The sequence below is a fragment of the Salvelinus sp. IW2-2015 genome, linkage group LG31 (assembly GCF_002910315.2).
Source record: "Salvelinus sp. IW2-2015 linkage group LG31, ASM291031v2, whole genome shotgun sequence".
Taxonomy (NCBI): Eukaryota; Metazoa; Chordata; class Actinopteri; order Salmoniformes; family Salmonidae; genus Salvelinus; species Salvelinus sp. IW2-2015.
In genome coordinates this window covers 4,366,029-4,392,703 of record NC_036870.1, presented here as the reverse complement: position 1 = coordinate 4,392,703, position 26,675 = coordinate 4,366,029, and the positions used below count along the sequence as shown (strand labels likewise).

General features: G+C 42.7%; 2 protein-coding genes across 6 annotated transcripts in view; both read right to left on the bottom strand.

Moving 5' to 3' along the window:
• The window catches only part of pleca (plectin a), a 155,213-nt gene that overhangs the window by 67,206 nt on the left and 61,332 nt on the right, over positions 1-26,675 (bottom strand). For 3 of the 4 annotated variants that reach the window (XM_023975801.3, XM_023975803.3, XM_023975808.3), the window contains exon 1: positions 6,090-6,529. The exons of the other annotated variant lie outside the window; for it this stretch is intronic. In XM_023975801.3, coding sequence (XP_023831569.1) covers positions 6,090-6,201 — 112 coding nt within the window. In that variant the 5' untranslated portion in view covers positions 6,202-6,529. Of the gene's footprint in view, positions 1-6,089; positions 6,530-26,675 lie in introns of those variants that run through there. 4 annotated transcript variants of the gene reach the window in all.
• On the bottom strand, positions 7-25,672 carry LOC111955592 (fibrous sheath CABYR-binding protein-like). Of its 2 annotated transcripts, none has more exons than XM_023975809.2 (2): positions 22,871-25,670; positions 7-1,245 (listed from the first exon to the last, which is right to left on the bottom strand). In XM_023975809.2, exons 1-2 carry the CDS (start codon positions 24,975-24,977, stop codon positions 1,241-1,243), a joined length of 2,112 nt encoding a protein of 703 aa, XP_023831577.1. In that variant the 5' UTR covers positions 24,978-25,670; the 3' UTR covers positions 7-1,240. The 2 variants fall into 2 exon arrangements, with proteins under 2 accessions (XP_023831577.1, XP_070292610.1); XM_070436509.1 differs by lacking the exon at positions 7-1,245 and adding an exon at positions 19,663-21,930 and having other exon boundaries at positions 22,871-25,672.

Genomic DNA, 26,675 nt, shown 5'->3' with positions numbered 1-26,675 from the left:
ACACAAAGGCGTTCTAAGGATCCAATAAGGATCCATGTAGTAACCAAAAAAGGGTTAAACAAATCAAAATATATTTTAGATTCTTTCAAAGTAGCCACCCTTTGATGACAGCTTTGCACATTCTTGGCATTCTCTCAACCAGGTTCGTTCAACTGGCAGGGCTGTCTTTCATGTACAATATTACTCTCCACCAGGTTTTCATCTCATGCTGACAAGGGCATTGTTTGACAGTTAATAGAAAGTGTGATGATGTGTTCATTTCCTCCTCGCTGTGTTGGTTAAGGACAACACCAATGCATCATTTATTTTCCAAAGTGTCTTTTAATGATGTTAAAAATAAGACAAACAAAATGGGTACATTTCCTGTGAGAAGAAGCCATTCCCAAACACATTCATTCAAAACCATTTTAAATGGATAAAATCCATTAGGAGTCAGTTCATTTTCCAAACTTTATTATGCTTACTTAGTTCCTCAATGCATTCAGTGTAATATCGCCGTAACAGACTGAAACATTGGGTGTACATGCATTGTGAGTTGGTTGGTTTTAGACTCAGCAGCTTAATCAGCCAGGATTAGATCACGGTTGCTAGACTGAGCATTGCACAAAATGTTGAATAAATTGGCACTTTTTCCCCTTTTTATATTTTCATCATCCATGTCATTAAACTATTTTATAGCATTTTTAACTAATAAATTAACTAACAGAGAATATGAAAAAGAAAGAAAAGGATCATAACAAAATGTATATTTAGGGTTCATGTAGTTTGAGCCATAAAGAATGTTTGGCTGCATTCAATTACGAAAATATGTGACTGAACCGCTTACACGTAGAGAGAGAAGGATGTAAAGGATTTATTAGAACCCGCCCTTTCAGGTCACCTAATGTCCTAATGTATGTATAGAACATCTGATAGGATCAAGATATAGTGTGCTATAAAATAGTATTCAAACTTTCATAGAAAACTACAAACTAGGTTTAAGGCGATAAGATTATAAGTTTCACATTTCAAAACATTCCTAATGACTAGTCACACAATGTAGGCATTTATTGTCAATGCTGACTATAAATCTATGAATCAATCTATTTGGCATACTCCCTTCTCATCTTTATAAACTTTTAAGTGCTGTTTTGTTGGAAGTTGTGAGTCAAGCGTTTCGCAGAGGTAGTTGATGGCATTTCCCTGAAAAGAGCGAGACAAGTTTTGTTCTATGAGGGTGGTGGCAGGCGTGGCCGGATCTTCAACCTATGAAACACAATTAGACAGTGCTCAGAGAGGCGGTGCCACCTGCACATGGAACAGTGCCATCCCATCAGCAAGGACATGCGGCAAATGAGAGAGGTTGAGGACATGCCAAGATGCTGGAGAGGGACAAAGATGTAGGCACATCTTTGCGCACACATGTGCATATGAATCTCTGGAATTGGAGTACTGTGTATTCGGGTGGAGTATTTAGTATTGGTTGAATCTTGGTGGAGTACATTGTATTGGTGGAATTGTGTGTATTTTTCGAGACCCAGTGTCCTCAAATAGCATTAGATATTGCCAGGGTGTGTCATTTATTACATTAGATCAGGGGTGTCGAATTGATTTGACACCGGGTGCCGCATTCAGTCTTCAACGTGGTCCAGAAGGCCGCACTGGAAATTTGTTTTATTTCCTTGCTGCCAAAATGCGCATTTTTRCCCCCCTCTATCCATCATTTTTGGAATTTTCAATGCTCCCTGACTGTCTAGTGATTATTAGCAAGCTAGACAGTCAAGAAACTGTCAAGAACTGCTTATAAGAACTGATCAAGAACGGGTGAAAAGTACAATACCAAAGTAATCAAGGATAAAGGTGCAGTAAAAGAATAACATCTGAGAAAAAAACACAACAGGAAGTGTTTCTCATCACATCTCAATGAAACTCGTAAACAAAGACAGTCTACCGCTTTGGCTGCATGAACAGATTGCTTTATTACCCACTATTACTATTAGGAGAAGCCATTGCCAAGATCAACTCAAATCCCACGCCAAAGCTCTTCAATGGGGCCATAGATTGATACATAAATACTGTTTTCTTGGTCTGTGCAAGGTACAGTAAAAGCTGTACAAATACACACATTCACTCAGCAGTGACGCTAAGACCTTGCACTGTGGCTGTGCCAATGGTTCTTTAATTATTAAAGCACACACACTGGGTGTGTCTAAATTGCACCCTATTCCCTATATGGCTGTGCACTTTGTAGGGATAGGGTGCCATTTGGGACACAGCCACTGAATAGCACACATGCCTATAGACCCACAGAGCCAGTCTGGGGAACTTCCAGTCTGTTATGGTGGTATCCAGGATACACACGCCATGTGCACAGGGTTGAGTAAGGCACTATCACCCAACCTCTGCTGTGTGTGTGAGTTGGCCAGTTCTTTTTTTAAACTGTTTGGGGGGTAAACTCCCTTCGCCAGCTGCACACTCACCTCCCCTATAACTGAACTAGGTCAAAGGCACCCATGTCAATAAAAGCACTGCCTTAAACAAGTGCTCTCTGCCAGGGCGGCCATGGTTGTCCCTCCCCCGTCATCCAAAATGTGACCAATATACAGTTGAAGTCGGAAGTTTACATACACCTTAGCCAACAACATTTAAACTCTGTTTTTCACAATTCCTGACATTTGATCCTAGTAAAATACATTTAAACTCTGTTTTTCACAATTCCTGACATTTGATCCTAGTAAAAAATTCCCTGTCTTAGGTCAGTTAGGAGCACCACTTTATTTTAAGAATGTGAAATGTCAGAATAATAGTAGAGAATGATTTATTTCAGCTTTTATTTCTTTCATCACATTCCCAGTGGGTCAGAAGTTTATATACACTCAATTAGTATTTGGTAGCATTGCCTTTAAATTGTTTAACTTTGGTCAAATGTTTCGGGTAGCCTTCCACAAGCTTCCCACAATAAGTTGGGTGAATTTTAGCCCATTCCCCCTGACAGAGCTGGTGTAACTGAGACAGGTTTGTAGGCCTCCTTCCTCACACACGGTTTTTCAGTTCTGCCCACAAATTTTCTATAGGATTGKGGTCAGGGCTTTGTGATGGCCACTCCAATACCTTGACTTTGTTGTCCTTAAGCCATTTTGACACAACTTTGAAAGTATGCTTGGGATCATTGTCCATTTGGAATACCCATTTGCAACCAAGCTTTAACTTCCTGGCTGATGTCTTGAGACCTTGCTTCAATATATCCACATCATTTCCCCACCTCATGATGCCATCTATTTTGTGAAGTGCACCAAACCCTCCTGCAGCAAAGCACCCCCACAACATGATGCTGCCACCCCCATGCTTCACTGTTGGGATGGTGTTCTTCGCCTTGCAAGCGTCCCCCTTTTTCCTCCAAACATAACGATGGTCATGATGGCAAAGCAGTTATATTTTATGTTTCATCAGACCATAGGACATTTCTCCAAAAAGTACGATCTCTGTCCCCATGTGCAGTTGCAAATCGTAGTCTGGCTTTTTTAAGGCGGTTTTGGAGCWGTGGCTTCTTCCTTGCTGAGCGGCCTTTCAGGTTATGTCGATATAGGACTRGMTTTACTGTGGATATAGATYCTTTTGTACCMGTTTCCTCCAGCATCTTCACAAGGTCCTTRGCTGTTGTTCTGGGATTGACTTGCACTTTTCGCACCAAAGTACGTTCATCTCTAGGAGACAGAACGCGTCTCCTTCCTGAACGGTATGACGGCTGCGTGGTCCCATGGTGTTTATACTTGCATACTATTGTTTGTACAGATGAACATGGTACCTTCAGGCGTTTGGAAATTGCTCCCAAGGATGAACCAGACTTGTGGACGTCTACAATTTCTTTTTCGGAGGTCTTGGCTGATTTCTTTTGATTTTCCCATGATGTCAAGCAAAGAGGCACTGAGTTTGAAGGTAGGCCTTGAAATACATCCACAGGTACACCTCCAATTGACTCAAATTATGTCAATTAACCGATCAGAAGCTTCTAAAGCCATGACATCATTTTCTGGAATTTTCCAAACTCTTTAAAGGCACATCAACTTAATGTATGTAAACTTCTGACCCACTGGAATTGTGATAGTGAATTTTAAGTGAAATAATTGTCTGTAAACAATTGTTGGAAAAATGACTTGTGTCATGCACAAAGTAGATGTCCTAACCGAATTGCCAAAACTATAGTTTGTTATCAAGAAATGTGTGGAGGTTGAAAAACYAGTTTTAATGACTCCAACCTAAGTGTACATAAACTTCCGACTTCAACTGTAAGTATTTATCTTGAACGTGTAACAAGTTCATCAAACACAGAAGCCATCCAATAATCTGCTAAAAGAAGTCCAATYCGGTACGACACCAGTGAAAACACTGCACCTAAGGTAGCATTAGCAATGAAACCACAAATGTGATAGACTTCTGCCCTTCCCTATGCACTGTCTGCAGTGCAACATGTGCAGTGCTGAAAGTTGACCAGGTCAAATGCAAAAGCGGCTAAATATTAACACACAGAGGTAGAGATAACCCACAGCCTAGTTGTGCAAAGAAATGTTTGCCTGACATTTCACAGTCAAACCAACATATTATCAGTTAGCATGTCTAGTTGCCGATTCAATAGAATCAAGTGTGAACTTAACACGATTTGGGTCATACAGTAAGGATATTACTTAAAAAAAAACAAGTAGAGCTCACTTGAAAAAGGGATGTCAATGTCAATGTGACTTCCCTGGTTAAATAAAGGATAAATAAAGTACAACGCTGTAGAAATCCCTTATCTAAATAGGTGGGTCCTCTAGTGACTTCCTGTGAGATTGACTAGTCAGTCTGAGTCGCTTAGGGTCAAGAGTCATTACCAGCCAAGGTACGGTACCTTACCAAGATTCAGGAAAACAACAAATTAGACCCGAAAATCGAATTTAAAGAAGATTGTGCATCAGATAAAGAGCTACTCAGACTGCTGGCTATTTTAGCATCCTCTTATGGCTAGCTGGCTGCATTACAACTTTACTTGATTGTCCTGTTAATCAGACTCATCGATTAAGTGTAGAGGGGTATATGGGTGTTTCTCATTTCACAAGTGCAGGTAATTATCCCCTCTCTCGCTCAACATCTGCAGCCTTAAACTCAGGCATCCTGTAATTTGCCTAAGGGTGTGGTTGTCCCACTGTTCTGCAGAGGAAAGCCTGACCGGCTCACTGTGACAAGCTGTGTCAACAATACATTACATTTGAAAGAGGTGTCTGTGCCACAGGTACAGAGACGTAGCAAGCTAAACTTTARGAGAGGTTAACCGAGCCACATCGTGTGTGATATTTCTTCAGAGACCAGAAGGCCTGAGAATAGCCCACGTCTATAACTCTTAACATTGTGAACATTCCATATKGGACCAATGTGACATGTTCATTAACAAAAGGAGAGTCGTTCGAAGAAGAAGAAGATCACAATTCAGGGCTTTTGCATTCGCCTTGTGTGCAAGTCTATACTACACAAGATCATTCGGATTCACCATGTAATAGACGAAACGTTCTTATTTGATCACGTTCTCTGTCCCATTTCACACCACGACACATGTTCCACTCTCACAAATAGAACAAATGATCTTCACGTGAAACAAAATGGTCATATCTGTCTTGGGGTTCTTTTTCAATGATAGGGAATCATTTATTTCTCCTGAGTGCATGTAACTCCATAACAACTTCGGATAAGTGAGACAAGGCTGAGGCGGACCTACACGTCGTGAATCCAACTGTGAGGCGACGTCAGTCAACAAAATACTACAGCTCCGACAGCATCATATTACAGCCAGCATTTACAGGGTTAACGCCGCCAACTCCTACAGTCAGGAAATTCGAGATGAGAGGGAGAAAAAGAGGGGGAGCAGCGTGCACCACAAACGCACAGAGAGTAGAGAGGGAAGAGAGAGCAGACCATTTAAGACAAATGGTGAAGACTAGAGACCTCACCAGATCCATTCACACAGAAAGCTTCTGATCTCTATTCATGTGCCCCAAGGACATATGACTTACAGTAAGTAGCATTACCTTTCCTGAAGTACAGTAAGCCTCGTAACAAGTTTTTCCCCCAGCTGGTCTTACCTTCTCTTAACTGCCTCCTACGTTGCCTCCACTGCCAAACAGCGATCAAAGTGACAATATGTCCTACAACCACCAGGGTTGGGAATACGTTTCCAGGGGGGCTTGCCGCCATCAGGCCTGTGACCGAGTGGGATCTCGCAGGATCCAGAGACAGGTGGGAGGGCCCGGGTGAAAGGTGAGGGTGTATGGAGGAAGGGGGGGGCCAGCCAGGGGTGTGGTGCCGCCGTCTTGGACTTCAAACCAAAGAGGAAGCCAATATGCTTGCAACTAACGAGAGAGCAGAGCGAAAGAGCACCGCTCAAACCTTTTTTTCTCCTTCTGACTCAGACTGCTGGCAAAAGTGGCCGAGCTCCCACCCACTCTCTCTCTCGCTCGTTCCTTCCTTTCACAATCTCTCTGCTTCTCGTTCGTCCACTCAGACTTGCATTCTTTTCTTCTTCACTTAGCCAGGTACATTTAAGTCGATTGATTGTAGCCTTCAGGTAACAAAGTAAAGAGTCCATAGGATGGATTTACATTAGTAAAATATGTCTAGTCAGATCGATCTCTCTTCCACATCAGATTTGCAACTGTTCTGTTTACAATAGCCTTAGTTGGATGTGGTGTGGCCAAAGCCACATTCCTGCTTCATGTGTGAGCGTGGCTWTGAGCATACCGTAAATACCATATTATATAGACAAACATAAAAATTAGAATGTTTTTAAACCTGCAGTTTTAGRTTACTTTTGCACTACGCACCATTTTAACTTCCATTCATTGTTATGTTTTATGTCGTGTCTTTATGTTGTGTTTACTACGTATGGTGCTTTCTTGTCTTTCTTGTYAAAGAGATGTACATTTCAAATGTGACCTCTCTGATTAAATAAAGGATGAATAAAAAAAAATAAAACACTATCTCTGAAGGTAGTGTMGGAGACATCTCATAAAGTGAGARGTTGATCCCAATCTGTCTCTTTACTRACACAAGTATCTCTCCTGGACCTAGTTTCTGTCGTCAAAGTAGTGTAGTATAAAGTGATCTTCTATTGGCTGTTGCTACTCCAACTGGTTTGCTCCAAAGGAAGGCTCACAAACTGCTAGCAGGAAGCTACTAATTATTTTCCACCCTCCCCATGAGTCATAAAAACCAAGGATCTCACTTTTTTTCTCTCCAAATGTTTATGTTCCTATTTACAAAGCTTCCCATTTCATTTTCCTAGAAGCTATGTCTTAACTCCATACTCATGTCCACAGGGTTTCCAGAAGCCTATAGAACTGGGTCTTGTTTCTTGACCACTAACCAATAAAAACCATCCAACCTCCAAATACCAACTCACGGTTTAAGCCTTCTGCCTGTAAATCCAAACAACTACCCCATTCTTTCTGGACAAAGAACGTCATTAAAAGACCTGAAGGTGAAATATGTTAGAGAAAAGCCAACCSCGGAGTAGAAATGTTCCTTAAAACACGGATCCTGTTTTCATGGCTGTCTCTTTGTGAAGGTGCTCTCTTTGCAGAGCCGCACAATGCGTAAGTCCTTGACATTGGAACGTATCCCCCATCACAAAACAAACTATGACTTGTAACCGTCCCAAAGCCACAAAACACACAAATAAAACCTACAGACACACTTCACATGACACGCCCCAAAATACAACATCAAAAGCTTTATTCTGTGGGCAAAATAAGTGAGAGTATTGCTTCCAATGCTTTTAGGCTACAAACTGAACTACATACAGTATGCTCTAGCCAAATTAGCAAAACTTCCGGTCGGTTACACCTCTGTCAAAGGTGTGAAGCCTGGAGTCGAGGCTAGTTTCCCAGTAACGATAAGCAACACACAGACACACTTTTACCAACCTACCAGGTATGATCTTCATCTATAGAAGATATCGCAAGAGGGATATTTAGCCTAAGAGGAGATATTCAGGATGTCAAAGACAGACCTGGTCTGAAGAGACAGAGAGGCGTTTTCTCTCGTATCTCTGTCTGATCTGTCTCTATTATAAGGGGTGTCCCTTTCATGCTATTTTGAGGGTTGCCTATTTTACCCCTGCTGGTAAATGTCAACCAAAAGCATAGCGACCAAAACAATTGTCAAGGGGATATGGAATAGGCCTACACATTTAAGTTAAAAGTGGACATTGAATGGGCAATATGGTCATGATGAAGAACCTGACAGAAGAAAATATTCTTCTAGCTTTGTGATGTCACATCAACACTCCCACATTTAAACCACGTGGACAAGAGTGACTCATAAGAAATACATCTCAACAAAAGGCCTCAACTACAGTGTCGTGAAAAAGTATTTGACCCCTTTTCTGATTTATTATTTTTTTAAATGGGGGGGGTAGAGCAGATTTAATATAGCAGACAGATTGTGGTTTCCATCAATGTAATTATTACATTACAGCCTTATTCTAAAATTGATTTAAAAAAATTGTCCCTCACCAATCTACACACAATACCCCATAATGACAAAGCAAAAACAGGTTTGTATGAACTTCAGCAAATATGTAAAATAAAATAAACTGACATATTCAGAGACCCTTTACTCAGTATTTTGTTGAAGCACCTTTGGCAGTAATTACAGCCTTGAGTCTTATTGGGTATGACGCTACAAGCTTGGCACACCTGTATTTGGGGAGTTTCTCCCATTCTTCTCTGCAGATCTTCAAGCTCTGTCAGGTTGGATGGGGAGTYTCGCTGCACAGATATTTTAAGGTCTCTAGAGATGTTCGAACGGGTTCAAGTCTGGGCTCTGMTCGAGCCACTTGTCCCAAAGACACTCCTGCATTGTCTTGGCTGTGTGCTTAGGGTCGAACCAGATAATCTTGTTTCTTATGGTCTGAGAGTCTATTAAGGTGCCTTTTGGCAAACTGCAAGTGGGCTGTCATGTGCCTCGACACAATGGCTTGGTTTTTGCTCTGACATGCACTGTCAACTGTGGGACCTTATACAATGGTTCCTCCTTTAAAAGTTACGTCATACTACAGCACACCTTGCGTGCTGCTGCAGCATTCTGTCGCACGTCATTTAATTCTCTGCCATTTCTTCTGTTACTGCAAGTTATTGCTAGTTTGACCACCAGAGAGCATCTTTGAGAAGCATTTGACAGTATTCCGTATTGGCATTACCAGAGAATTTAAAACCTTTTTTGTAATAACATAGTATACCGGATTGATTTTAAGAAATGTGGCTTAATTAATATTATGGTGTTTCCATTCAGAAAAAAATTGGCAGTTTGTCAATTCAGGCCGTTTCGCTCTCGGAGCACACACTGGACGTTCAGGCCGAGGAGTAGGGTTGATTTGGCCTTAGAACGGCAGTCAAGCACCCAAGATAACATTGGCTAGCTGCTTCCAGACACAAATGAGACCACTCTGACCATTTTACTCACCCTAGCAGAGCTGATAAGGCAGTTTTCGTGTTAACCAGAGCGTTGGTAACTGTATATGTGGTGATGGAAACAATTTAATTGCGCTTATTTCCCAACGTTTACTGACACTGGCCATATTCAACGGGTGTTGAGCGCTCGTTAAGTAATTATTCTGTGCTCTGGTACACTCAGATGAGAGTGTTCTGAAATCCGTGTAGATAGTAGGCTGGACACATGACATTTTTAACAACGTTCTTTTCAGATAAAAACTAGTTCATTGCATCCGCCGTGGAGCCCAATTTCATAATATGACCATATGTCCCAGCTGCTTGCCATTATTTTGAAGTAATCGCGAAAAAACAGGCCTTATTTTAGTGCATTTTTCACCCTGCCAGCTCCTTTTAGTTCAATTGAGCACCGTGGCACCAACTCACCTTCTGAATGTTCTATTCCCAGCTTATTGTTCAACGTCACAATGCCTGCTTTGCTATTGTTGGCAATGAGACCTGTTCACATTGTTTTATAGTTCAAATGTAAACAACAAAATGTAAACAACAAAAATTATTTTGGAACTCTGCGGTCTTCCCATTGTCTCCTATGGGGGAAATATAGGCATGTCTGTCTATTTCGCCAAATATCTCGCAATGTGTATATTTTTTTATTATTCTTTAAATCGGGTGTAACCGGTGTGAAAAGACTAGCTAGTTAGCGGGGTGCGCGCTAATAGCGTTTCAATCGGTGACATCACTCGCTCTGAGACCTTGAAGTAGTTGTTCCCCTTGCTCTGCAAGGGCCGCGGCTTTTGTGGAGCGATGGGTAACGATGCTTCGAGAGTGGCTGTTGTCTACGTGTGCAGAATGTCCATTGAGAAAGCACAACGACTATACCATTTAGCTAAACTAAGAATGACGAGAATAATCAAGTCAATAAACGTTGGGTAGTTAGATAGCCTATAGTTAATATACTGGCAAGTTTGATGTATAAATACTAACGTTAMGTAGCTAGCTAACATACCGGTACATACTGCTGTAATGATATGCTATGTGGTTCGTAAGGACAGCGTAGCTAACAAATTGTCAGCCAACAAATAACGTGTAAGGTAACTTATTTGAAGAGTTATTACTTTATTACATTGAGTTAGCACTACCCTTGGTCGTTAGGGCAAATCTGTCTGTGATGGGGGGGGGGGGGGTGCGGGGGGGGTTAGACACCTAGCTCGGCTATTAGACTATTCTTTAGTAAAGGTTGTTCAGCTATTAGCCCTCCTTCCCAACTTGCAACAAATTGCTGTTCCCATCTCATTCCATTCCCTCTTCCATTCCTGTCTTCTTCAGTGGCTAAACCAACTTTTCCGTGGCTAAACCAACTGAACTTTATTGTGCCTTAATAACAAACTTGTATGACATTTGTAAATACGAATAAAATTGTTAAATTACAAGCATAGTTGGTTTAGCCACGTAAAAAGACAGGAACCTTCCCGCTATCCATGATTGGCTGAGATAATGGATGGGCTGGACATGCCGAGAGATAAGTTCAGATTGGTCTGCCATGTAGCACCTTCTGTCTATAACATGAGCTGGTCAGTATGTGCAGGTAATCCTTTCTAACACAGCTTTTTTGAAAGATATCACGTAGAACTGCAAAAGTGTTGCTCTCCACTTTCTGGAGGACCGGGTTTTGAAATCAGTGGAATGCCCGGTGGAAGAAAAGTATGGTAGCAAAAGAGATGGAGAAAATGCTGGTGTTTGATTGCAAATATGCAGTGGGAGTCAGTCGAAAAGAGAACACACAGAAGGCCTGTTCCCAGATTACATCTTCAAACTAAAGGCAACCATGGCATCCGTGACAGAGAGGGCGAAGCGTTCATCCATGTATACGGGCAAGAGAGTCTAGCTAGCTATATTTTCAGATATTATATGTATAACATTTTGTTGGAAAAGAAAATTCATTGCAAGTGTATTGTTAGCTAGCTAGCTAATATTAGCTGACAGGCTCGCTAGCTAACGTTACGTGTATGATCTGTGTAGTAATATTAATCGTATCTCAGAGCCATTTGCATTGCTAGTTATAGCCTAATGTTAGCTAGCTAGCTACAACATGGATTTTGGTGGGGGGTTGTATCATTTGATTTACACAACATGCCTACCACTTTGAAGATGCAAAATATTTTTTATTGTGAAACAAACAAGAAATAAGACAAAAAAACTGAAAACTTGAGTGTGCATAACTATTCACCCCCCCAAAGTCAATACTTTGTAGACCCACCTTTTTGCAGCAATTACAGCTGCAAGTCTCTTGGGGAATGTCTCTATAAGCTTGGCACATCTAGCCACTGGGATTTTTGCCCATTCTTCAAGGCAACACTGCTCCAGCTCCTTCAAGTTGGATGGGTTCTGCTGGTGTACAGCAATCTTTAAGTCATACCACAGTTTCTCAATTGGATTCAGTTCTGGGCTTTGGCTAGGCCATTCCAAGACATTTAAATGTTTCCCCTTAAACCACTCGAGTGTTGCTTTAGCGGTATGCTCAGGGTCATTGCCCTGCTGGAAGGTGAACCTCCGTCCCAGTCTCAAATCTCTGGAAGACTGAAACAGTTTTCACTCAAGAATTTCCCTGTATTTAGCACCATCCATTATTCCTTCAATTCTGACAAGTTTCCCAGTCCCTGCCGATGAAAAACATCCCCACAGCATGATGCTGCCACCACCATGCTTCACTGTGGGGATGGTGTTCTCGGGGTGATGAGAGGTGTTGGGTTTGCACCAGACGTTTTCCTTGATGGCCAAAAAGCTCAATTTTAGACTCATCTGACCCGAGTACCTTCTTCTATATGTTTGGGGAGTCTCCCACATGCCTTTTGGCGAACACCAAACATGTTTGCTTATTTTTTCTTTAAGCAATGGCTTTTTTCTGGCCACTCTTCTGTAAAGCCCAGCTCTGTGGAGTGTACGGCTTAAAGTGGTCCTATGGACAGATACCCCAATCTACGCTGTGGAGCTTTGCAGCTCCTTCAGGGTTATCTTTGGTCTCTTTGTTGCCTCTCTGATTAATGCCCTCCTTGTCTGGTCTGAGAGTTTTGGCAGGTTTGTTGTGGTGCCATATTCTTTCCACTTTTTAATAATGGATTTAATGGTGCTCCGTGGCATGTTCAAAGTTTCTGATATTTTTTTATAACCCAACCCTGATCTGTACTTCTCCACAACTTTGTCCCTGACCTGTTTGGAGAACTCCTTGGTCTTCATGGTGCTGCTTGCTTGGTGGTGCCCCTTGCTTAGTAGTGTTGCAGACTCTGGGGCCTTTCAGAACAGGTGTATATATACTGAGATCATGTGACAGATCATTTGACACTTAGATTGCACAGAGGTGGACTTTATTTAACTAATTATGTTACTTCTGAAGGTAATTGGTTGTGCAATATCTTATTTAGGGGCTTCATAGCAAAGAGGGGGATAAATATGCACGCACCACTTTTCCATTTTTTTGAATTTGTTGAAACTTGAAATGTCATTTTATTTTTGTTAAAAATCCATTTAAATTACAGGTTGTAATGCAACAAAATAGGAAAAACGTCAAGGGGGATGAAAACTTTTACAAGGCACTGTATGTGTTTACCAGAGACGGTAATGGGAAGAACAACATGACCTGCACCAAAGTCAAATTATGATATAACTTTAGGCCAATGAGACAGTGTCAAAGTTCTAATATTAACGGTTAGAATGCCCTGATTTTATTTTGTCACACTCACATCCATAAGCTATTTTCTGTAATTGTCTCACCATCAAACTTGTAAATAATGATGTTCTTGTGAGTTTATTTTCCTGCAATAATGAATACAAATGAGCTAAAGTGAAGACGTTGTCAGCTACTGTATATGATATGGTCATTAATTGAACTGGCTAGCTAGCTAACTTAACGTAAGCTAGCTAGCTAAAAAGCTAGAAATGAACCAAAACATTGTTTAGAAAGTTGCATTTAGTTGCCTGGTTTGATAGATTGACATATACTAAATACATTTTTGAACGGGTGGGTTGATTGGTGTTAAAATACACCAGTTATGCAATTTTGGACCACCAGGCTGCCTGTAGTTTTTGTGTTCATACTTTTTCATAACGACAAGTTTGATGTCGGACAACAATAAAATGTTCATGATGTCACTGCGACAACTGTCGATAGATGTATTATAAACCAGCCTTTAGTCTTGAAATCTTTGGTTTAGTACATGTGAATCCTTAAAGAGATGGGTGGGGCTAAGGCTTACGAGGATGTGAACGATGCTGAATGGGTGTAGACAAAGAGCTTTCCAGTAGGTGTACCAAACATTGAAGGGCCATTTTCTCAAAAGTGGGGTAACAAGTTTACAAACTTTCAAAGCAGAATGACTTTCCCATTGTTCCTTAACTGTAGTGTATGATACACCATTTTGTAGCTTTGAGTTTCTACTTTTATCCAACGAAAAAAACAATTTGAAATGTTGCTACATAAGACCGAACTACATAAGACCGCAAAAGTCTAAAAGTATTTGGTTTAAAATGTACTTAAGTGTCAAAAGTAAAAGCATAAATCATTTCAAATTCCTTATATTAAACAAACCAGACGGCACCATATTCTTGTTAAAAAAATTACCGGAAAGCCAGGGGCACACTCCAACATTCAGACATAATTTACAAACGAATAATGTGTTTAGTGACTCCGCCAGATTAGAGGCAGTATGGATGACCAAGGATGTTTGGTTGATAAGTGCGTGAATTGGACTATTTTCCTATGCTGCTAAGCATTAAAACTACTTTTGGGTGTCAAGGAAAATGTACGAAGTAAAAAGTACAATAGGATGAATATGTATGAACTTTCCAATTTGTAAGTCGCTCTGGATAAGAGCGTCTGCTAAATGACTTAAATGTAAATGTAAGGATGGAATGTAGTGAAGTAAAAGTAACCAAAAATATAAATGGAAAAGTAATGTACAGATACCCCAAAAAACAACTTAATACTTTAAAGTATTTTTTACTTATGGGCCCTGGTCAAAACTAGTGCAGTAAATAGACCTTTTCACAGACCCTTTTTCTCAGAAGTATCTCTGGTGCTAAAGGTCCCAAAGCTTTAGCACATGTGCATATCACGTTCTGCACATGTGTTTATTCTCTACTTTACACACAGTCTGCTCTACTCTCAGGGAACAGGCTACTCTGGCGAATGGTGATCGTTTAATAAAGTTAGATCAAAGCTGAATCAATTTCTGCAAGATCACGTAATGATAGTAGGCTATTGTGCATAACAGAACCGAATATAATTGCATTGTATAACGTTACTGTAACCCTAACCCTAACCTTAACCCTAACCCTTATTCTAAACCTAACCCGAACTGTAACCTTAGCAAGCAGTTGCTTATCAACAGATAGTTTGTTGGTAGTATGATGATCTCTAGAGCCTTTTGTGTACCTATTCAGGATACATCACCATGAAGAGAATGACATTCATAATTATGTATAGTACAGATCAGGGACCCATGGTGTCATTCTGTTACAATCATTCTGTTACCGGGTCCAATCCAATTCACTTACTGTAGTTCAATAACCAAAATAGATTTTTTTCCAAACTCAAGGTGTCAGCTGACACCCCATTCTTTCTGAAGACATCTTTAAGTCTTAATTTGGAGTAGACATTTAACAGAGATTTTGGGAAAATGAGATCAAATAAAAACTGAGGGAGATTTTACTGCCATTCTGTTACCAAACCTTATATCTGCGTTGTTCTTCGAGTAAATGCGTTTTTATAAAATGTTTGAAATTATTAAAGGTAGTACATATGCATAGAGTTGTATGGTTTGTTTAACTTTCCAGTCAATGGTTTTTGTTTGGCATACTTTTAAAATGAAAAATGTCAGAGTCTGTGTCATTCTGTTCCCGTAGATTTGCCCAAATGCATATCCCCATTAAACTGATTGAGAAGGGGACCATAAAAATGTGTGCGTAAGGTAAAGAAAGACATGTGCAGAACATGATTGCGCAGAACCTTCACGTAATTTAATTTAGTGCTAGAGATACTTTTGAGAAAAAGGTCAGGAAAAAGTGGGATCCGCAGCCACTCTGAATAGAGAATAGGGTGCCATTTGGGACGCATGCACTGCCTCTCATTGGAAGAAAACAGGACGGGGAGTAGCCGCTCAGAGGAGTTCATCCGGCTCACACCCCCTGGATTTAGCCAGCTCTGGGGAACCTGATCCCTGGCAGAACCAGAATGTGTGAGTGGGAGGAGCCTACCCTACAGCTCTTGGTCTTACCATACAGTTTGTGCTACAACTCTGCTTCACAGTTAATACTTATTGTCAAGATAAATCAGCAAATCCAAATAGATGGAACGTAGGCTATGTGTCGTTGGCTGGCAATTTATAGACCACAAATCTCAACTTACACTAGTGAAACTAGTTTACCACATAATCGCATCAAAAACAAATGGAATCTAGCTAAATACACAATATGACCAAAAGTATGTGGACACCTGCTCGTCGAACATCTCATTCCAAAATCATTGGCATTAATATGGAGTTGGCCCCCCGTTGCTGCTATAACAACCTCCACTCTTCTGGGAAGGCTTTCCACTAGATGTTGGAACATTGTTGTGGGGACTTGCTTCCATTCAGCCACAAGAACATTACTGAGGTCGGGCACTAATGTTGGGCGATTAGGTCTGGCTCGCAGTCGGTGTTCGATGGGGTTGAGGTCAGGGCTCTGTGCAGGCCAGTCAAGTTCTTCCACACCCATCTCAACAAACCATTGTTGCCACACAGTTGGAAGCACAGAATCGTCTGGAATGTAATTGTATGCCGTAGCGTTAAGATTTCCCTTCACTGGAACTAAGGGGCCTAGCCGGGAACCATGAAAAACAGCTCCAGACCATTATTCCTCCTCCACAAAACTTTACAGTTGGCACTATGCATTGCGGCAGGTAGCGTTCTCCTGGCATCCGCCAAACCCAGATTTGTTCGTCGGATTGCCAGATGGTGAAATGTGATTCATCACTCCAGGGAACGCGTTTCCACTGCTCCAGAGTCCAATGGCAGTGAGCTTTATTCCATACGACGCTTGGCATTGCGCATTGTGATCTTAGGCTTGTGTGCGGCTGCTCGGCCATGGAAACACATTTCATGAAGCTACCGACAAACACTTCTTGTGCTGACGTTGCTTCCAGAGGTAGTTTGGAACTCGGCAGTGAGTGTTGCAACCAAGGACAGGCAGTTTTTACGTGCTACACGCTTCAGCGGTCCCGTTCTGTGAACTTGTGAGGCCTACCACTTTGCGGCTGAGCCGTTGTTGCTCCTTTACGTTTCCTCTTCACAATAACAGCACTTGCAGTTGACCGGGGCAGCTCTAGCAGGGCAGACATTTGGTGAACTGACTTGTTGGAAAGGTGGCATTCTATGACTGTGCCACGTTGAAAGTCACTGAGCTCTTCTGTAAGGCCATTCTACTGCCAATGTTTGTCTATGGAGATTGCATGGTTGTGTGCTCGATATTATACACCTGTCAGCAACGGGTGTGGATGAAATAGCCAAATCCACAAATTCGAAGGGGTGTCCACATACTTTTGTATATATATTGTAGCTTAAATGTGAACCATATGCTGCAGGTTTATCACAAAGAGATGGAATGCCACTACTGTTATGTGATACACTAGCACCATTAGATCCCAGCTTTAGCAATGCAAACCTAATGCTGACACCTCTTGGTAAGAATACTGTACTGTACCAGTAGTTAAAATGTCCTACCTTGGCCCTGTTGAATCAGATCTTCCATAATCAATCTTCATAATAGCTAATAATAAAAAAATATATATTCACAATACAACAACTGAGAGAAAATGATACCACTAGCTACTAGAGTCTAGTCTCTGTGTGCATTTACTCTTTATACACTCGTCTCCCTACTGTTAGAATGGAACATCTCCAGCAGCAACAGCCTGAGCTGAAACACAGAGTTGAGGTCAGATTAAAGGCGGCAACTGCCACATGTTCCCATCTGGGCTCCATCATGTAGGAGCTGAGGCTTCGCCCCATTTAGCAGGAAAAATGGCAGAAAAAGCGGTGTACACTAATTGGACTCACATTTCCCAACATCTTGCGGAGTCATTTACCAACATCTTGCGGAGTCATTTACCAGCCTGCAGAGAATGGAAAGTTCTCAAGCTGCATGGATATCAGGGGGGGCTGAAACAGGCCATGTGGAGGAAGGATCCACAGGCCAGGACTGAAACAAACAAAAAACAGTCACCCATACCTTACTTTTCCCACTTAATAAACACAACTACCTGAGTATCCATAAACATGAATGTACAACATGTCATGTTTTTCACTTGAATGTTGTGTTGTCTATTTATCAATGCAATAGCCATGTATTTCAGTGTCTATGACAACTATGTGGGGTATTATCACAACTTTATCCATACTGTACACAGATGGGGAGTAGAGCTGCTACCCAGCAGATGACAGCAGCAAGTCCAGCGAGTTTTACAGCTCGTGGACGCTGGGTGTGAGTGTGGGAACGTGGACGTGGAGATGCATATTGATGCAGTCGCCCCATGCAATTGCCTTTTTTGAGGTATCCATCTTCTGAACTACATTTGAACAACAACGCATTAATTGTCCTATAAGTGCATTGTAACATATAACTGTCACGACTTGCAGGATTCACACACTGGATCGTCGGGTTCAGGTGAGTGCCTCGTTTGTTGTTTGGCAATAAAGCAAAAACAACGTAGGTGTATAGCAAACAACGTAGGCGACCAAGTTAGGAACTGACAATTCTCCAGCTCTGTATTCGCCTTAATCACAAAGAAAAAAGGCGTTCAATTACACAATGCGATTGTATAGTTTTAATCTTGTGATTCTCTGCGCAGGCTAATATTTCTTCTGCCTCACGCGCGCAGCTTAGAGGGAACATTGCTCAACACCATCATCAACACCATCATCCCAGACACCCTGGACCCACTCCAATGTGCATACCGCCCAAAAAGATCCACAGATGACGCGATCTCTAATGCACATTGCCCATTTCCACCTGGACAAAAGGAACACCTACGTGAGGATACTGTTCATTGACAACAGCTCAGCGTTTAACACCTTAGTGCCCTACAAGCTCATCACTAAGATAAGGACCCTGGGATTAAACACCTCCCTCTGCAACTGGATCCTGGACTTCCTGAAGGGCCGCCCCCAGGTGGTGAGGGTAGGCAACAACACATCTGCCACGCTGGCCCTCAACACGGGGGCCCCTCAGGGGAGCGTGCTTATTCTCTTCCTGTACTCCCTGTTCACCCATGACTGCGTGGCCGCGCATGTCTCAAACATAATTACATTTTCCGACGACACGATAGTGGTAGGCCTGATCACCGACGATGATACCAGGACAACAACCTCTCTCTCAATGTCAACTAGACAAAGGAGCTGATCTTGGACTACAGGAAACGGAGGTTCGGGCTGTAGTGGAGCGTGTCGAGAGCTTCAAGTTCATCGGTGTCCACATCACTAAGGACCTATCATGGTCCAACCACACCAACACAGTCGTGAAGAGGGCACGACAATGCCTCTTTCCCCCTCAGGAAGCTGAAAGGTTTTGGCATGGGCTCTCAGATCCTCAAAAAGTTTGACAGCTGCACCATTGAGAGCATCTGGACTGGCTTTATCACCACTTGGTATGGAAACTGCTTGGCATCTGACCGCAAGACGCTACAAAGGGTTGAGCTCCCTGTCATCCAGGACCTCTATACTACCGGTACCGGATCGCCAAGTCTGGGACCAAAAAGCTCCCGAACAGCTTCTACCCCCCAAGCCATAAGACTGCTGAAAAGTTCATCAAATGGCTACCTGGACAATTTGCATTGACCACCTTTTTATTTGCACTGACAATCTTGCACTGGCTTTATGCACACTCACTGACCTCACACAAAGACACACTTTCACACTCTTCACATACGCTGCTGCTACTCTGTTTATTATCTATCCTGATTGCCTACTCAATTTTACCCCTACCTCTATGTACATTTTACCTCAATTACCCCAACTACCGTGTACCCTTGCACATTGACTCGGTACCGGTATTCCTTGTATATAGTCTCGTTATTATTATTTTACTGTGCTACTATATCCTTTTTTCCCTTATTTGCWAATTTTTCGTACTTTTAAACTATGCATTATTGGGAAAGGGCTTGTAAGTAAGCATTTCACATTAAATAGCACTGCAAATAGTACTGCTGGATTGAAAAGTCATAGTCAATCAATCAATAAAATAATACTTTTAGCAACAAAAAAAATATCTTTAATTAACAATCTGTAGAAACTATGAGATTATATAAAAGGTTCAGAAATGTTATGAAACAGCACAGTTAAAAATGTATGGCAAATAGAAATCAAATCAAAACGGGATGCTCTTCAGAAATAGATGGGAGGAAAGAAAACTATTGAAAAATACATTGTGTCTGTAAAATGTACATTCCCGTTCAAAAGTTTTGCAAGTATGTTAGCACAGCTGAAAACTGTTGTTCTGATTAAAGAAGCAATAAATCTGTCCTTTAGACAACTTGAGTATCTGGGGCATCAGCATTTGTGGGTTCGATTACAGGCTGAAAATGGCCAGAAACAAAGACCTTTCTTCTTCTGTCAGTCTATTCTTGTTCTGAGAAATTAAGGCTATTTGTTGCGAGAAATTGCCAAGAAACTGAAGAWCTCGTACAACGCACAAACAACGCACAAACTGCCTTTAACCAGAATAGAAAGAGGAGTGGGAGGCCCCGGTGCACAACTAAGCAAGAGGACAAGTACATTAGCGTGCGTAGTTTGAGAAACAGACGCGTTACAAGTCCTCAACTGGCAGCTTCATTAAATAGTACCCGCAAAACACCAGTCTCAACGTCAACAGTGAAGAGGCAACTCCGGGATGCTGGCCTTCTAGGCAGAGTTGCAAAGAAWAAGCCATATCTCAGACTGGCCATTAAAAATAAAAGATTAAGATGGGCAAAAAACACAGACACTAGACAGAGGAACTCTGCCTAAGAGGCCAGCATCCCAGAGTTTACACCGGGTTCCAACCCCTTTTCAGCTGATTTCTGCCATGTAACTTCACCGGGCTTCCTGTTTTAGGGAAGCCTGGTTCGCGACGAGGCTGTCTGTTACCTAAATAGGCTACTTCCAGTGAAGGCACATAGCATACTACTAACGTGCCACGTATGCAACATGTAATGGATGGTCCCTTAGCTAACTTTAAGGAATCCAAAAACATGCAGCCCCATACAAACAAGATTACGCCCAAAGATTGCACAAACTAACATGAGCAACACATGATCAATTAAACAGACTTGACAAGACGTCAGCAAGCAAAGAGCGCAATCTCTCATTTTATTTCTAACCAACCTGGTACGAAAAGGCTGCCATAGCAACACAGAGGTGTGCGCTAGGCTACCCAGCCACATTGCACAAGTTACCTTAAGTCACTTCATAGCCTTTTCTTTCATTTCTTCACTCAAACCTCTCGCCATTACCAGGGGAGAGGGTGATAGCATGAGGGAGAATGTTTGCAAATATTTGCAGCATACATAGATCAGAGCAGTCTTACAGCCTCATTGGCCAGGCCAAAGAGCATGGGAAAGAGGGATAGGGGCATAGGCACGCACAGTACAGTACAGTACAGGGTCAGCCCTCAGCTCCATTCCTTATTTGAACACAGCTGGCAACAAAAACAGCACCAAAGCCACACTGGCTAATTATCGAATGTAAGGATACTGAGCTCTGTGCAAACGCGTCATAGACTGTGTGGTTTTTACCTACTAGTCTGATACTAGTGTCTAATAATCAGTGGTGTTTTCAGTGGATCTTTTCAACTAGGAGTGAATGTTGTGTGGTTTTATCCTTGTGTGTTTTAAATATGTATTTCTCCAGCATTTTGGCAGTCCTCTGTACAATGGCACATCATTTCACACAGTGAAAACAAATACACAAAAGATGATTCAAATCATGCAACAGGTCAGGCATATAACATTGAAAAACTAAATGCTACATACACACTACCGGTCAAAGGTTTTGGAACACCAACTCATTCAAGGGTTTTTACTATTTACTACATTGTAGAATAATAGTGAAGACATCAAAACTATGAAATAACACATATGGAATCATGTAGTAAACAAAAAAGTGTTAAACAAACATCGAAATATATGTTATATTTGAGATTCTTCAAATAGCCACCCTTTGCCCTGATGACAGCTTTGCACACTTAGCATTCTGTCAATGTGCTTCACCTGGAATGCTTTCCCAACAGTATTGAAGGAATTCCCACATATGCTGAGCACTTGTTGGCTGCTTTTCCTTCACTCTGTGGTCCGACTCATCCCAAAACATCTCAATTTGGTTGAGGCCAAGTCATCTGATGAAGCACTCCATCACTCTCCTTCTTGGTCAAATAGCCCTTACACAGCCTGGAGGTGTGTTGGATCATTGTCCTGTTGAAAAACAAATGATAGTACCACTAAGCCCAAACCAGATGGGATGGTGTATCACTGCAGAATGCTGTGGTAGCCATGCTGGTTACGTGTGCCTTGAATTCTAAATAAATTACAGACAGTTTCACCAGCAAAACCACCCCCACACCACACCTCATGTCTTAAAGCAATGATGGACTGTCGTTTCTCTTTGCTTATTTGAAGCTGTTCTTGCCATAATATAGACTTGGTCTTTTACCAAATAGGGCTATCTTCTGTATACCACCCCAACCTTGTCACAACACAACTGATTGGCTCAAACACATTAAGAAGGAAAGAAATCCACAAATTAACTTTTAACAAGGCACACCTGTTAATTGAAATGGATTCCAAGTGACTATCTCATGAAGCCTGTTGAGAGAATGCCCAGAGTGTGCAAAGCTGTCATCAAGGCAAAGGGTGGCTATTTGAAGAATCTCAAATATAAAATATATTTTGATTTGTTAAACACTTTTTTGGTTACTACATGATACCATTTGTTATTTCATAGTTTTGATGTCTTCACTACAATGTAGAATAATAGTAAAAATAATTTTTAAAAACCTTGAATGAGTAGGTGTTCTAAAACTTTTGAGCGGTAGTGTATGTGTTCTGAGAATTACATTTCATGTTACAATAAGAACTACATTTAGTTAAGTGCAAAGCAAGCAAGCCACAACCATGCAGTATCAGAATATTCTATCATGCATCCTGCAAGTGACATATGATTTAGAGAGTCTGGTTATTGTTTCGCCTTATGGAAAATGACAAGTTCATTACTTGTATCGTTATTGGATCTAATTAACCACAGATCACCCTCCCACACATTCACAAACAAACAGTACCCATAGAAACGCCTGTGATGTCACTGATGCAGGAAAAGACTGTAGTCGAAGAAGGGTTAACTAGAAAGAGCTCAAACCTTGTAGTGTATCAGGCCAGATCTTCTTCACCTCCTCCTCCTCCTCAGGTTCCTCTGTGAGAAAGGCCCAGTCACCCTGGGGAAGGGAACTTTTCAGAGCGGCAACGGGGCACTCAGAGGAGGCGATGGGACACTCAGAGGGGATGACAGGGGCAGTACACTCAGCCCCAAAGAGAGGACTAGCCTCTTGCTCAAGTCCAAGCTGTGAGACAGTGCCTGCCATTCCAATGGAGGGGGGTTCCATGAAGGCCTCAGACAGGGAGAGTTGGGTCTCAAACACTGTGGAATACACTGTGGAGCTTACTACCTGGGAGGTTCCCTCAAGTGGCATCTCAGATCTGAAGGTTGCCATAGCGGGTATTTCTTGAGTGATGTGCTCTAGCACTGTCTGCTGATGATACTCTGTGAGGTCTGTGAAGTACTCTGTGACTGGGGGTAGAGGGGTGGGAAGGTCAGTGTCAGAGTCTGGCTCAGTGGAGTCAGCTTTGGTCAATGGGACGGAGGCCTTAACCTTCGGTATGGCTTCTGTAATTGTAACTGGTTTACTTTCGGCCTCTACGGCGCCTTCTGTGGTTGTAGCTGGCTCACTCTCAGCTTCAATGTTTTCTGTGATTGTAACTGGTTCACTCTCGGCTTCAGTAGCAACTGCAGCTGTGATTGGTTCAGGCTCAGAGTCCTCAGAATCAGAAGAAGCCTCAGACGAAGAGGCCTCAGGCTCCRCATGAGTGGATGGTTCCTCCTCAACTTCTTTGGGCTCTTCGAGTATCTCAATATCAGTACCATGTGAGAGGTCTTCGGGAGGAACTTCAGCGGCATCCTCGACAACCACCGCCTGAATGGCAGCAGCTTCTTCAACAACCACCACCTCCGTGGCAGTCACTTCCTCAACATCTTCCACCTCTTCAGCGGACTCTTCAGTAGACTCTTCGATGGACTCTTCGGCAGACTCTTCAGCAGACCCTTCAGTGGATTGTTTGGGCTCTTCTTCAAACTCTTCAACAGGTGCGGTGGCCTCAAGGACCTCCTCCTTAATGACCTCACCCACCTCAGGCTCTGGGGCCTCTTCAGCTGCTTCTTCTATCTCCTCCACAACTGGCTTTGGCTCCTCCTGTTCCCACACATCTGAGAGCACCTCTGCAGCTTCCACAGCGGTGATCTCTTCCTTTTCTGGCTCAGCCTCTTCAACAGGCATGGGGGCCTCAAWTGACACTTCCTCAACTTTCACCTCCTCCACCACTTTCTCCAATTCTAGGGCTGGGGCTTGGGCCTCTGGTTCCACTGCAGGGATGAATGCTGGTTCAATGATCTCTGCAAAAGGCACGAGCACAGCAACTTCCTGGGTCTTCTCTGGCTTAATAGGAGCAGGGGCAGGAACTTCAGGCACAAATGGTTTGACATCTCCGGCTGGGGCAGGGGATCTGGCAGGCCTAGCCTCCAGAGGAGGAGGATAAGCAGGGCCACGTGGAGCAAACCCTCTCCTCTGGCCCTCTTCTGGCACACGCTGTTCCTCTCTGTGGAAACCTTGGCCRCTTCTGAAGAAAGTCTGGGTCTCAGCTCCAGGCTCCCCTACAGGTCCACGGCCGCGGCCCTGGTAGGAGCCCCTGAACCTCATCGCGGGACTCTCACCCGAGGCCTCCTCCTCGCCGGGGAGTCCCCTCTTGTGGCGGTAGCCCTGGCGGTCTATCATGCCCTGCTGGCTCTCCTGTCCGACCCTGGGTTTGGGGGCGTAGAAGGGGGGGCCCTCCACTGTCTGGACCACTCCACGGCTGGCCCGACGCATCATGTCCAGGGTGGACGCGGGGCGACGCACGCGCTGCAGGGAGGAGGGCACGATCTCAGGTGGCAGACGCAAGTAGTCCCGCAGGTACACGATGCCCTCGTTGGTGAGGTACCAGTAGGAATGCTTCCATGCAAAGGTCTCCCGCGCAAAGCCTTTGGATTTGAGGGAGCCCATGGCCCTTATCACCTTCAGGTTAGCAACCCCCTGGATCTCAGGGTGCATGCACTGGGGACGCCTGTCCTTCTTGGCCACCATGACGCCATCCCGAAAGAGGAGCTCATAAATGGCCCTCAGATCTGCCAGGGGCATTACCATGCCAGCAACCATTTTGACCTCTTGGGTTTTCTTTTAAGGCCTAATTAACTTATTTTGTTTAATGCAGAGGAAACTGAATGCAGTCACTCCTGGTTATACAATAGCAGGACTGGCTGCCAACTATTAAGACTTAAAATGTTTTAACAAAGTCATCCAGTCTTGATACTGTCCTTGTGTGTTTCCTTATTTCTTCTATTATGTTGTGAAAATCGAAATATTTCAGTCCCACGGAACACAGGAAATGTTCCCTATGAATCAGTTTCCCTTGGAAGTAAAAAGGCACTGATCTACCGAAGTGCCTGAGTCAGTGTGGCACAAAAAGCAAGCCCACAACCCCTCCTACCTTCTCTCTGGTCGGTGGAGAAACAGCCTGGCCGAGGCGAGTAGGGAAGAAAAGGGGCAAAGCGAAGGGGGTGTGTGCACACGCGGGATGCAGGGAAAAAAGGAAGGAAGCTAAGCAGGCGAGCTAGCAAGAGAGCCAGGAGTGACACACCTCTGCCGCACCATGGCACATGTGTTTGTACACTGTGTGCCTAAAGGGGACACCCCCACCAGAGCTCTGCCACTCCCCCTTTGGCTGCTGGAAGCAGAGATCTAGCCAGAGTGGGCTGGGCTCCAACGCATGAACAAAAGAACACATAGGAGACACACTGTCCTGTACAGTCCCGCGACAGCCAGACATTCACTCATCTTAGTGCAAACCTCTACAGCCAATCCAGAGCACATCTCTTGCACTCAGTGACATTTAGGTTTTTACAGTATATTTTGCTGAAGCTTACCCACTCACATTTGAATATCCAAAGAGGGGGGCAAACTACTGCTTAAAGAGAGAGAGGAAAATGACATATAGACCGTCCAAACTCCAGGGAGTGTTTCTCAAAACTGAGAAAACATGTTGAACATACATGGAGCACATATGTGTCTGCGTATGCACATGCGAGTGCATGTGTGAATTATTACTGGTTCTTTGCTCCAGCACTCTCTACTGCATTTTCAACACTGCATTCCTTGAAAAACTGCTCCCTCTTTAAAGGCCCAAAGCAGCCGTTTTTAGATCGGTATAATTTTTAAGTACATTACTGTAATTGATTTTTATTAACATTGGCAAAAATGGCTTTTTAGCAAAAAAATATTTATCAAGCGAGACTTTTTCTAGGACTGTCTGGGAGTGGTTTGTGTGGGAAGGTTAAAACTAAAAACTAGCTGTTATTGGCAGAGAGGTTTGGAACGCTTGTTGCTATTGGTCTACTAACCAATTTACCGCATGTTGATATCACCATGGAAAGCTGAAACTCCTGTCCATGAAAACCTTCTGATTAGAAGTTCCTGCGTAGATTGTATTTTCAACCAGCAACTATCAGGAAATAACACTGATCAAATGTTTTCACTCTTATAGTTTCATCAGCTGTTGTACAGCTGTTCTACAACACAGGCAAAACAGAGCTTTGACTGCACTGGGACTTTAAAACGGCTTAATCTTTCATTTATTGATCTTGTGTTCATAAAACACCATGATTGCAATTAGTGGCTCGTTTCTCATTACTAGCCAAAATGCTGAGAATGTTTTTGAAAGGCATTATTGTAGTCTTTCTATAAGGTAAAAAGTGTATTCAAAACCCTTAGGCTACTAGTGATTTAACAATAGGGAATTGTGCTGACTATGCTGTGCTCGTAGAAATAGAATGAATAGAACGCATTCTCGATCTGTTG